The sequence below is a fragment of the Melanotaenia boesemani genome, chromosome 24, assembly GCF_017639745.1.
Source record: "Melanotaenia boesemani isolate fMelBoe1 chromosome 24, fMelBoe1.pri, whole genome shotgun sequence".
Classification (NCBI taxonomy): Eukaryota; Metazoa; Chordata; class Actinopteri; order Atheriniformes; family Melanotaeniidae; genus Melanotaenia; species Melanotaenia boesemani.
The window spans coordinates 1,465,971-1,481,143 of record NC_055705.1 but is presented as its reverse complement, the minus strand read 5'-3'; the positions used below and the strand labels follow the sequence as shown (position 1 = coordinate 1,481,143).

Below are 15,173 nucleotides of genomic sequence, written 5' to 3'. Positions count from 1 at the left end.
ATAGAACTTTCTGCTCACTGGTTGATCTTTGGCTGCTCCTGATTGGACGTTACCGTCAATCTAAGCTCTCTGATTGGTGGAAAGTCTGACAGGAAGTGGCTTCATCATCATTTCCTGGTCAACATAGAGGCCTCTCTAGGTGTGTGCAATATTGTACCGTTTCCGATAATACCGGTGGATTTTCTGACACCGGCCTTGACCCACGCAGCAGGAAGCGGGTGCGAGCTCGGAAACAAGGAAACATGGCGGAACAAAACAGCGTTATCAGCAATATCACTGGACTTAATTCTAAACAAGGGAGCCACTTCATCTGGAATTATTCTACCGTTAGAAAAGACGACGAGGATCACACCACCTCCTGTGCAATGTGTCGGTAAGGGTGGAAACACGCCAAACTTGTTCAGCCACCTAAAGCACTAACACCCTGCGCTCTACGAAGACTTGATGTGAGAAACTTCAGACTTGGAGGGGACTAGTACAGCGCAGAGTTGCTGAGGCCTTGTTTAGTTGTACAACTTACGACAAGTCAAGCCAATGGTGGAAGGACATCACCCATGCTGTAACTTACTGTGTGGCTGAAGACAAGATGCCGATACAACGGTGGAACGAGAAGGACACTTCGTACACAAGATGGCCTCCAGGTACCGTTTGCCTTCGAGAACATTTTTTTAAAGACTTCCTTTTGAGCTTCAGCTGCTACCACACCACGCTCTGTCGAGTAGTTTTCCTTCACCACGGACATCCGTACACAAGTCCACTACTGTCCACCACTGTACAGACAGCGACCGGAAACCTTCTAACGCGTGCCTCGCAGCTAGCTTTTTCCCTGACGACCATACTGAACTTAGCTAACGGACTTAAGGAGTTCCTCAGGTCAAGTGACAACGGATAACGTAGTGAAAGCGTTGAAGCTGAACAACTGGACGAGACGGGCTCATTTTTAAGTTTCTTATGTTGTAGTACATCTACTAGCAGTGGTTCCTGAACAAAAATCAAAGCTAACGATCATAGTTGCCAAACAGAACATAAATTTGATATAAATAAAAGTTTAAAGCTACATTACATATATCATTTTTTAATAATCTAGAAATATTGATTAAAAATACACATGATTTTGAGTTAGCCTGTGAAACACCTCTGATAAATTAGACATTAATGAATGAATTAGCAAAGATATTGAAGTTACTGTGTTACGTCATCCCTGATGACCGTGGACCTAGGCAGGCAACTCACGTCCCCCAGCACGTTGCTAGGCCTACTCTCAGACCTGACATCATTGTTGAATGTTGTCATGCTGGAGCTCACCACGCCACGGGAAGAGAGTACGGAGGAGGCCTTTGAGCGGAGGGGAAGTACCAGCGACTTCCACAGAGGAGGCTGGAAGGCTAGGTGCTTACCTGTGGAGGCTTTGCATGACAGTCCTTCTGCAGGGCCTTTACTGAACTCAGCATCACAGGTGAAAGGAGGAGGAGAGCCATCTCTAACAGCACAGAGTCAGCAGAGAAAGCCTCCAGGTGGCTCTGGATAAAGAGCTGATCCATGGGTGAGCTGCCAGGACACCCTCGGCAGGGTCGCCTGAGGGAGGGTGTCTGATGTTCAAGAGACCCGAAACACTCCAAGATCTCAGGATGCACCGCTGATGAAGTAACCTGGCTTTGCATCAGAAGACGCATCGTCACAACTGATCAACTTCTCTTTCTCCGTCTCCACAGACAGAGGTGTGAAGGACCCAGGATCCGACAGCAGTGAAATAGTGAATTTCTTTTCACACAGCTGGAAAGTCAACATGCACTTGAGAACGCTCAGAAAGAAATAACGAAGTGGGGTTGCCACAAAAGTTGACAACAGAGTCTCCAACAAGATGGGGGTCGAGGAACAAAGTGGTCATGCGCCTGGAGCAGGAGGAAGCATCACACAGGTCTTATCAGCTGACAGGACAACCTGACACCTCCCATCATGGCTAGACATCGAGGTCAGCGAAGAACATGACGACCACTCAGTGCTTTAATATTTCATATTTTCAGTCTACGTTTAAGCTCACAGTCCAACAGGGAGAAATTTCAATTCTCCATCCTCTCGTTTGGTAGACTTGAAAATAAAGATAACATGATTTTAAATATGCTGATATTTTAATAAAATGGCCCTAGATTTTAACTGTGTTTTGTTGCATGTCGTCAGTGTCGGGTATATTTGGGGCTCAGGTGTTAGAGCGGGTCGGATTGGTGGCGGGTTGGCGGTGAGTGGATGAATGTTCGGAGGTGATCGGAGAGGCCGTAGGACTGGCTGCCATGTTTCCGTCAGCCTGCTCCAGGCCAGCTGTAGAGCCAGCGCGGCAACTTTCAAAAGTGATCTGCACCAACCAAAGGACGATGAAACTGATCTCACAAGCAAGATTTAGTGCTTGGTAGCAGAGTACATAGAACAAGAAACATGGGGAAGATCCAGAGGTAGTGAAAATGGTGCATATAGCCACAAAACTTGATCTACCATTTCATGCAAAGCACCTCAGCCTGGAAGAGACAAAGGGTCAGAGGCAGAGCCGCTCTCTATGAACTCTGGGAAATGCTACCACGCTCTGGACCAGCTGAAGCAAAGAGACACAAAAACTCTTGGTAGCTTCTTTAAGACGGCATCATCAACAGAAATGACAAGTCAGACCAAGAAATCATAGAAGTGGAGCTGAATGCTCCCCAGCAGATGAAGAATGATCCTCTGGCATGGTGGAAGGGTGAACTTTCCTCATGTCAGAAAATTCTTTGTTTTTCATCCATCACTGATTTATTTTCACAAGCTTTTTGCACAAATAAAATAATCAATCAGAAATTATTGCTAAAAATTAAAATAACTCTATAATCCGTCTGAGGTGCATTTTGTTGAACTACCTCATTTAAGTGCCTCATCTCCTCCTTATGTTTACCAGGTTGGTTATAAATATTTGTTTCAAGGTATTTTTTCAGACTTTGAGAATTGTTTACACAAATTTGTAATTGATTTATTTTTTGTATATTTAAGTATATTATTTACACATGGTAGCTGTTTCTAGCTGTTTTTATTGGCCAAAATTTACTTATATTTATATTTTCTTTTATATATTAAAACTTCAAACTTAATGTGTGATTATACTATTTGCTTTAATTTTGGTAAGTATTTAAAAAGGAAATATTAAAAATAAATGTTTGTATATTTTGAAGCTACTTATTTCCATCAATTAAAAAAACAAACAGAAATGTGTAATATTGTCTGTGATATCGTTAGAGGTATTAAAAAAAATCTTTTGGCAATTTTGTCCACACGTAATAGTGATATTTTTTAATGATGAAATGTGATAAATAATGCTGTTACCATGGATCATTGTGGATTTACCAGATAGAGTCTCTGAATAAAACTACATTTAGTGGCTGGATTGGAAACCTCCTGGACGGACAGAAATGCCTGGAAAACTTCCGTAGATCAGCTAAAGGGTTAAATATCCATCACAGTTTACCCCACGGAGCTACACACCACCGCTCCTGAGATGCTGATGATATAAGACATAGCGCTGCTTTTAGCTGAGTTTTAAGATTTTAAATTCCATAAAAAAAAGAGTTTCTACAACATGAAAATGATACTAAACCCAAATAAAAGGCACAAAAGACTTCCTCAGTAGGCCATAGAAGAATTATGACTCTTACAGCCAAATATAACCATGTGCATAGACCTCAAACCTCATAAGAACTGTTTGTCAAATCCTTTTTGCTTATAAAAGACCTTCAGGAAGACTGAACCCACATCTGCTTTGATTAAACAGATCTTCACCACCAAATTCAGTTTACAAAAATAGATTAACAAGTTCTGAGGACTGACGACATTAAAGTAAAACCGTTTGGCTGCTATAATTAATGTTTGTTTGGAGAGACAAAGGTGCAGATGTTTATGAGAACATCTTTCCATTTGCTAATTTTAGGGGTGGATGGATCATGCTTTAGGCCAAGAGCTGATTTATGATCCCTTTATGTAAGTAAAGAGGTATGTCTCTTTCAAAAGTTGTCAAACTGCCCATCAACTCCCAAGCATGTTTTACACTGGCATGGTTGTTAGACAATACGTCCACTAGGGGGCGGTACACAGTTCAAAGTTCACTTGTGAGATCTGACATCAGCCACAACAGCAAACATGGTGGTGATGGAGGAAGATATAATGATAATGGATATAATGGAAGAGATAATGAAGGCAGATGTGACTTTCTCTGAAAGAGACATAAAAAGAGGCAGTGCAGTAGATGGTGGTGGTCTGTGTGGCCATTAAATACATAACAGCTTCTTCTTCTTCTTTGTTCCTTTCAAAGGTTGCAACTGAGATATGATGTGAAACACTGCCCATAATTTTTGTTGGTACTGGTCCATCTGTTATGTTTTGCTATGCATCTGCAATGTATGAAAACATGCAAGGAATTAATGCAGAGGGCAAACAGAGGGATTCATCCTCTCCTCTGTGAAGAAACATTAATTAATGAGCCCTAAGGTTGCACCCAGTCATGCCATGAACAATTTATTATAGAGGACAGAAAAGACTTCATAAAACAGCAGCAACTCTAAAAGAAAACATCACATCATCTGCAAAAAAGCTGAACATGGATTAAAACACAACAATATGCCTAAAGACAACTCACTATCCACAATGTACAACTTGAACAGGTGCAAGCTGACGGTTTTCCTATGGGCCTCACAGTCATGGTCCTAAATGTAACTGAAAATGTCTGGACAAACTGCAGAAGAGTAGTGCACAGAAGACAATCCAAGAATCTCCCAGAGTTAGAAGCGGTAAGCAGTCTTTCCGTAAGAATGAAAGGAAATCTCCCAAAACAAGCGCTAAAAGACTGTCCTCCTTGATTGTGCCATAGCAGTTTAAACATACATATTGTTTTGTTCTTTATACACCCAAAAATAAAACAAGCTTCAAAACTCCAACATGTCACTTTTCATTCATCTATGGGTTAAGAATCATAACAGAACCAAAGAAACCTTCTCTAATGAACCGCAATCAGTCCTCATTAAAACATATCATTAGTTCATAAGAGAAGAAAAAACGTTCTGGTCATTGTGATAAATTGTCCTTAACAAAGTTAAATTTTAAATACTTGAAGTAAACCTGGTTTAGAATACCTTCTGCTTGTTTACAGCTCAGACATAAAAAATGGGATTAAACCACAGTGAAGTCTGTTTTTTTTCAGTGACTGAATTTACCTGCCTCAACTGTAGGCTGAAAATCAATTAAAAAAACAAACCCAAACATGCTGCACTGGTAACGATCACACACCAGACCAGCAGACAAAATTACATTTGCATTCTCCGTCTGACTGAATGATGAAGGCAGGAAGCAGTAGATGTCTTACCTGGAGGGCTTTCTGCTCTCTGCTCAGCTTGCTGGAATCTGCATAAAGCTCCGTGGTCATACATTTAAAATGGTCGCCCACATAGCCGGATGAGTTGACAATGCGTTTGGTGAGGCTGGCGTTCCGGTTCTTACTGCAGCCAGGGCCTTCATCCTCATCTGTCAGGAGATTCATGTCATCCTGGACACCAGATTCCTTCCTCTCTTCACAGGTAGTGAGGGTGGTTCCTGTGTCTCTGGAAGGAATACTACCTAAAGGCAGGTTTGCATGGACCCTGGTGAAGCCTTTGTTGGATGGTGTTGGGGCCCTGACATTGCTGCTTGCACATGTTGTCTGACTCTTTGAGAGGGTGATGCCACAACTGAAACTAGTAAAGTTGCTCTGTACATATGCAGGACCTCTTGGCTGGATGGAATTGTGGTTTTCCCCATTAGTAAACTGGGGGCTGAGGTTTCTGCTGCTTGGAGACACAGGGTTTCCAATTCCACGAACTGGACAACTGAAAATTCTGGGTTCACATGTTGGTGATCTGTAATCCCTGCAACAAGGTTCCACAAAGTTTCTGTTGAAATCTGGACTGTTTGCATCTGCATTACATGCGGGGCCACTGGGGTTGATGCTGGCAAAAAGTGATGGCCTTGAGTCTGGGAATCTCCCAGCTGGAACTGTGGGATTAAAATTCTGGTATGGCTGGACCTGAGGACTGAAATCTCTACATGCTGGGTCCTTACTGCCGCTTGCTGGGATTTCTGAAGGACATCCATCCCCATTAGCTGGAGTTTTGGGGTTTGAGACTATACAATGGACTTCTGCGCTGTTGGTGGTGAAGTCCCTAGAACTTTCACTGACAACAGGAACCAATGAGTTTCCATTTTTGGAAAGAGTTTGTTGAGGTTGGACATTTGTTTTTCCAGTAACCTCTCCTTTCATTTCAGTTGGAGTGCTATTTTCACCACAAGTAACACCCATTATTAAGTCCCTGGAACAACCAGATGGTCTAGCTTTACAATTTCTAGAAAACTGCCATGGAGAAGTTCTGGCACACCGCATTGACTGCTCTTCTAGGATGTTTGGAAAAGGACTTAGAGGCTCCCCCTCTTCAGAGGCCTCCTGGCCAGTAAAAAGAGGTGATGAAGGGTTGTCACAAAGGGGAGTGTGTGGTATCTGGCTCAGATGGAGGGTATTTGGAGGCCATGGCCCTCTGTCCTGGATGAGGTTACCTCCACTGTTGGTATGCTTGGTGGAATTTTCTTTTCTGATACACGTGGAGTTGTTGGAGGAAAAAATATCATCATCCGTCTCGTCACGCACAAGGTCAATGCAAACAATATCGTCTCTGACAGAAGAGCGACTTTTATCCGAAGCCTTTAAGGTTTTTTTCAGACTTTTTTCTTTATCATTGTCACTCTTGTGGGAGCTGTCTGCATCCGGCCTTTCCTGGTTCCCAGACAGTTCTGCATTCCAGAATTTGTCAAGAGTCATAGACCTGTTTTGAAGTTGTTCCTTGTTGTTAGGACCTGGGTAACTCAACATGGAAGTTGGGGCCATTTCCTGGGTACTTTGATGTGGCTGCACTCCATATGGGAGGATGTGTTTTGGTGCAATGTGAGATGGGTAAAACCTGCTGCTGCCAAGTAAAAGTGGATGGGGGTACACAGGTGCTTTACCTGGTATTGACATTCCCTGCACCGACATATTCTCTGCAACCGAGTATGGAATGTAGCGGTTAGTGTATCCTAAGCCAGGAGGGAGGTAAGAGTCCCCATAAATTTGTCTGAGGGTGTTTTTGTTTTCTTTGTGTGACTGCTGCTGCTCTGGAGGACTAGACTGACCTTCTTGAGCCTCAGGCTGAGCAGGTTGTGTGCTCTGTTTTCCAGAGCGAGATTCCTCTTTGCCTCTTTTCTCTGAGTCAGCTGGATGAACTCGTGACCATCCAGCTTTAGGATTTGGGGAAAGAGATCCTGAGGCCGGACTGGTAATATTGATTACCTCTGCCGCTGTGGACACAGTTGAGCCTGAGGGCTGCTCTGGATTATGAGCACTGTCTGTACTGTTTTTCTTTAAAGATTTAGAGCAGTTGGGACCAGGAGCAACCCCTGTAGAGGATGAGGTGCAGCTCATTTCTTGATCGGGAGTCTTAACTGATGCACTAACAGGTGGAGGACCTTCTTTGAGGCGCTGGTCCTGATTGGCTACCAGCCTGTAAGGAGATGTTGGCAAATACCCCATCTTGGTTAGTGCTTCTGCTTTGGATGGAAACCCATTTGGAAGTTTTTCAAATTCTTTGGCAGACAAATCCAAAGGTTTTTCTCCTTGGTTTTTGGTAGCCTTTTGAGGTACAGCTTTGTCCACTGATGCCTTTGCAAGTGCAATACATTTGTCTGATTTACTGCTGTCTGAACTGGCATCTTTGGTTTTGTTGCCGACTGAATTTGTTGAAGGGCTGTGCTGGGGGCTCAAGCAGAAGTGATGAGACACTGAAAATGAGGTTGAGGATGAGGAGTTCCTCCTATAAAGGGACTTCTGGAGGTCTGCAGTGGTGTTTTTGAAGGTTTGGGTAAGGGGAATGGAACAGGAAGTTTGGGAAACTGGGGTAGAATCTAATGCAGCAGAACTAGCTAAAGTGGTAATGTGAGCACTGCTGCTTTTGCCAAGAGTATGCTTGGTAGAACTGGTCTGACTGGGCTTTACGCCATTGTTGTTGCTATGTTGTCGCTCATTATGGTGAGCAACTTGAACCTGAGGCTCCTGGTGGATTTGAGGGCCGGTGGTGAAAGCAGAGGGTTCTTGATGCAACTGTGGCACAAGTCCCTGCAAGGCCTTGTCCTGGCAGTGGGACAGGGGTGAAAGGACAGCAGAGGCTGGAGTGGCTGTAGACATCCTGATAGGAGGACCCAGTGAGGAAGAGATATGAACCGGGGCATAAGGAGGCATGTAGAACAGTCTTTCTTCTCCAGGAGTGTTGCCTCCAGTGGTACACAGAGACTGATATGCCAGCTGTTGCTGGAGGAAGGGGGATGGCTGAGACAGAAAGGAGGCCTTGTATGCCATGTCCAGGAAGGGGTACACTGAAGCATCCATGTATGGGCTGATCCAGGGCACTCTCAAAAAGCCACCAGCACCATTCAAGCCCAGTTCTGACTGCTTGTCAATAGGTACAACTCGGCGGTCCAGTCCCAGGCCATCACTTTCTGCAGTGGAGACAAGCAGAGGCTTCTGCAGCCCTGGAAGGGGGCTTTTATAAAGTCCAACGTATCCGTTCACAGATTTCTGACCTTCCAATAAGGTTACATCAGGCTTGTACAGGAGCTCACACCCAAGTGGGACGGAGGTACCGGGCTCTTGGGGCTTTTGTCTGGAAAGAGAATGGATGCCAGGGTAGAATAGGCCTCCGTGGGGGCGGGGGTTGTCCCCCACCAAAGTGTTGCGGTCAATGTTGAGGGCAGCTAGCGGGTTCATCCTGTGAGCTGCACTGGCATCCACCTGTAACATGGAGAGTCAAAATTAGTGCTGAATTCTTATTAATAACGCAATATTATTGTCATCCATCCATCAGCTGTCCATACCCACTTAATTCAAAGCAGGGTCACTGGGGGGCCAGAGCTTATTACAGCTGTTACTAGGTGAGAGGCAGGGTACACCCTGGACAGGAGGCTAATCACAGGGCTGATTATCAGAATTTCCTTAGGTAATCTTTTCCATTCAAACCACAACAGCTGTATTAATATTTCTAATACCTACATTGGACCATAAGTTTGATTCTAAAAACTACAGGGATGCTAAACTTTATTCACTACATCCCCTGCCTGCCCCCTGACTTTGGACTTTCCGGTGCCTACTGGTGACGATACTTAACAAAGCTGCAGCCAGCAGGATTACAAAACACAGTTTTTACTGGTTTCTGTAAACGAGTAAGTGTAGATGCAAACATGGCTTGACACTGTTAATAATTTAAAAAGGACCACAGAGTGATATTTAGGATATTCAGGAACACTGAGCTTCATCTGCTGCTTCTACTTCATGTCCATGTTGAAGCTCAGATTTGGACTTTTGTCTCGTGGACCATACAGACTCTACGCTGGGCTGGCTCTCGTCTTTAAACGTGGGCCACGGTTACATGGTGGTTTTTAATTCAGAATGAATTATTTACAGTTAAACTTTTTGTAATTAAAGTTCCTTCGTGTTTACATGAAAATAGTCATTTCAAACTGAGGTTTACACTGAAAACATGTTTAAATCGCCTTTATTCTATTCCGCCTCAGAACTGGGGGTTGGGAAGGGTTCTGATTGGACAGGGACATGGATGAGACGTATTTACGTCCAACCGGAGAAAACAAAGTCCTGCTTCTTTTCTTTTCATCTACAACATGGAAGACCACATAATAAGAAATATTCTTGCTCTGATTTTGATGCAGCTCAACACCAGCATCCTACTCCCCTTCATGAGCTGAAGAAGAGAAGGGAGACAGAGTACGGTACTGCGACAGGACAAAGGAACGAGCACATGCAGAAAAACCAGAACTCATTTAAAGCAGAATGAACGTTTATCGGTTCGAAGAATTATTCAATTCAGATTTAAAACCAGAATAAGCCAGCCAATTTGGACTTAAAGCGTAATTCCACCCACTGCCAAATTTAAATGGCTGAAACTGCAAGGGTTGGGTGGGAGGTGTGGGGTGATCAGGGGGCGGAGAGTGGGCGGAAAGTGGGCGGGTCAGGACGCACAGGCAGAAATGACTGACAGACAGCAGCTCAGCTCATTAGCAAGATGCAAAGCCAGATTCACCAAGCAGCTATGCCAGAGCGTCTTTGAGGTGGAAGACTTTTCCCTCCTGAATCTCCTCAGCTACACATGAACCAGGTGGTCCAGAACGTAACTGAGCCGTTAGCGCTCAGGACCTGCAGGACAGCAGCTCACGAGGACTGGAGTTGGAGATCTCTGGTCTATGCTGTCTCCAGTGTGTCCACCAATCTACACCATATAAGTTCACATCCCTTCATCTGCGTTGGTGGGCATGGTTTTCTATTTCTGCAAGGCGAGGACCCGCCTACCTGCATCTGGAGGGAGGAGCTGTGGTTTTTTTTTATTTTTACCCTGTAGAGGGCGCTATGAGACATTTTTACCCACAAAATCCCATTTTTAAAATAAATTAAAAAAATACTAATTCAATCAAAAGTATGTGGCTTTCATCCCAATTAAGTAATAACTGCTCAACCACAACTCAAAAAACACATTATTGGATGCGCCCAGTTTGACGGATTTCTGACTGCAGTGTGGGTTCAGCGCACGGCATCATGGGTAAACAACCAAACCATGTGTGGGCTGGTCGGCGGCTCTGGACGGGAGGAATGTCTTGACGTTGGAAGAACTCGGTAAAACTTCTAATAGAAACATGACCAACCCAAGACCGCTCCATGTTTCACTCTGAGGAACCGAGTTTTTCCGCATTAACCAGCAGATGAACCGGTTTTCTCTTCGTTGCCTCGTCTGCAGCGTGAACGCAAACATGTTGCACCCCCGACTGAACCGAGTCCCCAGTCGTACCCAGTCCAGCGGACCGCACCAAGGTTAGGCCGCTTGGGTCGGAAAGGAGTCTCGGTTTCAGGAAACCAAATTTTTTTTCTCCATCAAATACAAAAACTACTTTTTAAATCATTCATTGTTCCCCAGGCTATCATAAATCTCTGGATTAAATAATGTTAAATAAATATAAAAATACGTAGGAGTGAAAACCACCAACAGCTCAATATGAAACCGTTTCTTACATATTCTGAAATTAAGGGTTCATGGTTAAATTCATCTTTCAGGACTAACAGGAAAAGATGGATTCAGCGTTTTCAGAGAAGCTCTGCAGCACAGGAAGCCCGCGTCGTCATTTTCCATCATAAGAGAATTTTTTCATGATCTTTTCTTTTCGTGGTTTTCCTGGATGGCCCTCGATGCCCGGAGCTGCTCCTCCAGGCTCCATCGACTAACCCAGGAAACAGGAGGAGGATGGAGGAGGCAGGAGGGAGAGAGGATGGAGGAGGCAGGAAATAAACAAAGAGAGCGAGAGACAAAGAGAAAGTCAGGAAGAAAAACAGGGAGCGCATCAGGAGAACGTACTGAAGTAAAAGAGCAGCCTAATTGAATTTCCTGTCACACGGCGCTGTGAAGCGTCTCTGATTGGTTATCAGCCGCGGGGCTATTAGGAAATTATCCAGACAGCTGGGAGGCCGCCTGAGATGAGGAGGAGGAAGAGGAGGAGATCCTTCATCACTGTTTTTAAGGCAGCATGAAGATAAGATTTAAGAGACTGAAATGAGAAACAACCCGAGAGGAGAGCGACGAGAGATTTTCACACCGAGCTACAAAACGATCAAAAGCCACCAGCAGAAACCAGACGTCAGGCTTCCTGGATCCTGGATCATATCTGGCTCTGAGGACGATGATGTGGTCCTCTTTTTCTGCTCCTGATGCCAGGAAGTGTCTAATCCAGCGGTCTGGAACCAGAACAAAGCAGCTCAATTATCTGAAATAAAGTTTTAAGATGTCGTACATATCTTCCAGTTCTGTCCAACGGTCCTGATCCAGTTTGGTTCCATTTTCCCAGGAAAACAGGAAACAGCTGCAGCCATTTACTGGACCATGTTCAAACAGAAATGAGGCAGGAACAAAGCTCGTCTCGTCCTCAGCAGCTTGGAAGTGAAGGTTTGGTTGAGCAGCACGTCGTCAACAGGCTGAACTCTGGAACCGAACCGAATCCTGTCCTCCACCGTCTCCTCTGACATGGGATCTGGTCCAGACTAACAGACCTTTGAGACTGATACCAAGCTTTAGTTTTTGTTTTCACTTTTAATTATATGGAATATAATTCCAATTATAATTGATTAATTGCCCAAATATCACCTTGTTCCCATCCATCCTCAACACATTCTCCAGGAATAGTTTTCCAGGATCCTTGAAGGACTTTCCAAAGTTCTTCTTTGTTTCTGTCTTTTGTTGTTTTTTGTCCAAATGATCCCACACTGCTTCAATAACGCTGAGGTCCAGATTCTGGAAGGATCCATCCCTCTATCAGACCCGTTGTGGTCCAGGTTTTATGGAGGATCCGTCCCTCTATCAGACTCCTTAAGGTCCTGGTTCTGTGGAGGAGCCGTCCCTCTATCAGACCTGTTGAGGTCCAGGTTCTGGAAAAATGCGACCGTTTGGTTGCAGTCTGGAGCCCTGCACAGCCTGTGTAACACCGCCTATTTTCCTTGAATATGAAAGTCATTCCCAGATAACTACTTTTATAAAACAGAGCATTTACTTGACAATCACGCTCAATTATCTGGGAGTAATCAGATTACTGTAATAGTCTGAATCTACATGCATTTCTGTAATACCAGAACAATCCAGATTCACAGCCAGAAATGCTGTGATGACAGAAAAGTGAACTTTTTAAATGTTGTGATGAAGTGTTTCATTCAGCGGCGTCGCCCTAAATATTCTTAAACTTCAGATGTCAGATACGCTGTGATGTTAATACAACCTACAAGGAATACTGGATCCATTTAAAGCCGGAATACGGCTCAGAAACTTCTTCAATGACGTAGATTCAGTTGATCAGCTGTGCATGTTGCCGTGACGACTGTGATGCTTTCGGTTTAACACCGAAGCAGGAGAAATCCTCCATCCTGCTCCTCGCTGGAGCAAGATGCTTCCGTCTCCACCTGCCTGAGAGAATCTAGAAAACTCTCATACTTCTTTCTGATTTCCAGCTGGTTGACGTGTTTTCTGATACGTGGACACAAAGGGCAGCTATGACGTCTATGACGTGGCGGCCCCTACGGTCTTAGCCTAAGCTGGTAAACCCGTCGGGTTCCTGGGTGGGGCCCTGCTTGGGGGAACGGGTGGCCCTTGAGCCTGTGGGGCGCCTGCCCTCCGTGCGGCCCGCACCGCGGCGCCCACTGGGCCTGCTCACCATCGCCCTGTGCTGCCTGGTGCCCCTGCCCCATCGGGGGGCTCTGGTCTGGGGGCACCTCTGCTCTGGTCTGAGTGGCCGCTGCTCTGTCTGTTCTGGCCGTCCTGGGCTTGGTGCTCTGTGGACCTGCTGGGACTTTGGGGCCTCGGGCTCCCCCCGTCCCCCGCTGATGCTTCGGGGTGCAGCGTGATCATGGCACCCTGCAAGCACACATTTCTTCCCTGTTGCATAGCCACACATGCACGTTCACGCTCACAAACGTGCTCGTCTCTCCATCTGCTTCTACTAGATGTTGCTGATGTTTGTGTGTTGGTACGTTTCTCTGCAGGTACGTTTGATGACTACCAGAAACAAGAACATATAAAATAATCAATCTACAAGTTTCAAATCGATGTTGGATTTATTTCATTTGAATCGATTGAAACCCAGGCCTCATTTTCACCATGAAGTACGACTTCACCATCACGTTCTAACCCAGAGCAGCTATCAGACGTGTAGAAGAGAAAATAAACAGGCTGCCTTGTGTGAATTTATACAGCTGAATGATGAAATAAGACGTTAGGACTGAAATGTGCTGTCTCTGATTAAAAAACATTTAGTTCGACTTGCTTAAAGAGGCTGATTACACACCATTAGCACATTAGCGCTACAACGTACTGGTGAGAGTAGCGCACATACTTGTGTTCTAGTGATGCTCTTCCACCAGTTTAGCCAACTTCCTCATGTTTTAAATGTAGTGAATTATAACCTTTAACATGTCAGATAATCCCAGTCCAGTTCTACCAGATGTTTGTCTCCTGCCGTGGTTCCAGGTTCAGGTGTGCGGTGGAAGCAGCAGGGGAGGAAAACAAACCGGGGCTGACCTTTAACCTCACCATGCTGGGGGCCAGCCCCCCTCTGGTTTCTGCTTCAGACATCAGCGTCTGACAGGACGCCGCTCAGCTGCTACGTCTGCAGGATGGAGAAGAAACCAGACTGAAAGCACGCTGAGGTCTCTAAACACAAACTAAATCTGCTGCTCAGCCAGAGCAGAAGGTTTCTGAGAACAGCTGCTTCGTTCTCTCTCTGGATTACATCAACAACAACCTGGTCTTTGACATTTTATATGCAGACTGATGCAGGAAAATTTAGCATTTCACACGACCGCTAGTCACCATCAGCTAGCGATGCTGACTGTCTTTTAGAAATCATGGATGAGGGTTGAACATGATTCCAACAGGAAACACGTTTCATTTCAGCTGCAGTCTTTGCCTGCTGCTAGTTGACCCCTATTCCTGCCCCCTTCACCCCGACCGGGCCAGGAAGATGGCCGTCCTTCCTGGTCCTTGATCTGATAGAGGTTTTCCTTCCTGGTTCTGGTTCTGATGGAGGTTTTTCTTCCTTGTTCTGGTTCTGATGGAGGTTTTCTTCCCGGTTCTGGTTCTGATGGAGGTTTTCTTCCTGGTTCTGATGGAGGTTTTCCTTGCTGGTTCTGGTTCTGATGGAGGTTTTCCTTCCCGGTTCTGGTTCTGATGGAGGTTTTTCTTCCCGGTTCTGGTTCTGATGGAGGTTTTTCTTCCAGGTTCTGGTCCTGATGGAGGTTTTTCTTCCCGGTTCTGGTTCTGATGGAGGTTTTTCTTCCCGGTTCTGGTTCTGATGGAGGTTTTCCTTGTTGGTTCTGGTTCTGGTTTTTCTCTCCACTGTCTCTTCGTGCAGCTCAGGATGGACTAATGTGGATCATATAATGGATTTGTTTAATCTGGATTATAACAGGACTCCAGTGAACTGGACTGGATTTAAACTTTAGATTTAAACGTAGAGATTACGTAATTCTTTTTATTGTAGAGGTGGTCATTTAAAAACGTTCACTCATCCTT

The 15,173-nt window shown here is 44.9% G+C and overlaps 2 protein-coding genes across 2 annotated transcripts in view; both read right to left on the bottom strand.

The window, feature by feature from the left end:
• LOC121635255 (NLR family CARD domain-containing protein 3-like) overlaps window positions 1-15,173 on the bottom strand; it is a 1,000,352-nt gene that overhangs the window by 476,120 nt on the left and 509,059 nt on the right. The window lies entirely within an intron of this gene.
• The window catches only part of LOC121635914, a 100,138-nt gene that overhangs the window by 51,958 nt on the left and 33,007 nt on the right, over window positions 1-15,173 (bottom strand). Inside the window, exons 4-5 of the mRNA XM_041979331.1 lie at window positions 11,757-11,854; window positions 5,372-8,854 (exon numbers count right to left, since the gene is read on the bottom strand). Coding sequence (XP_041835265.1) covers window positions 5,372-8,854; window positions 11,757-11,854 — 3,581 coding nt within the window. The remainder of the gene's footprint in view (window positions 1-5,371; window positions 8,855-11,756; window positions 11,855-15,173) is intronic.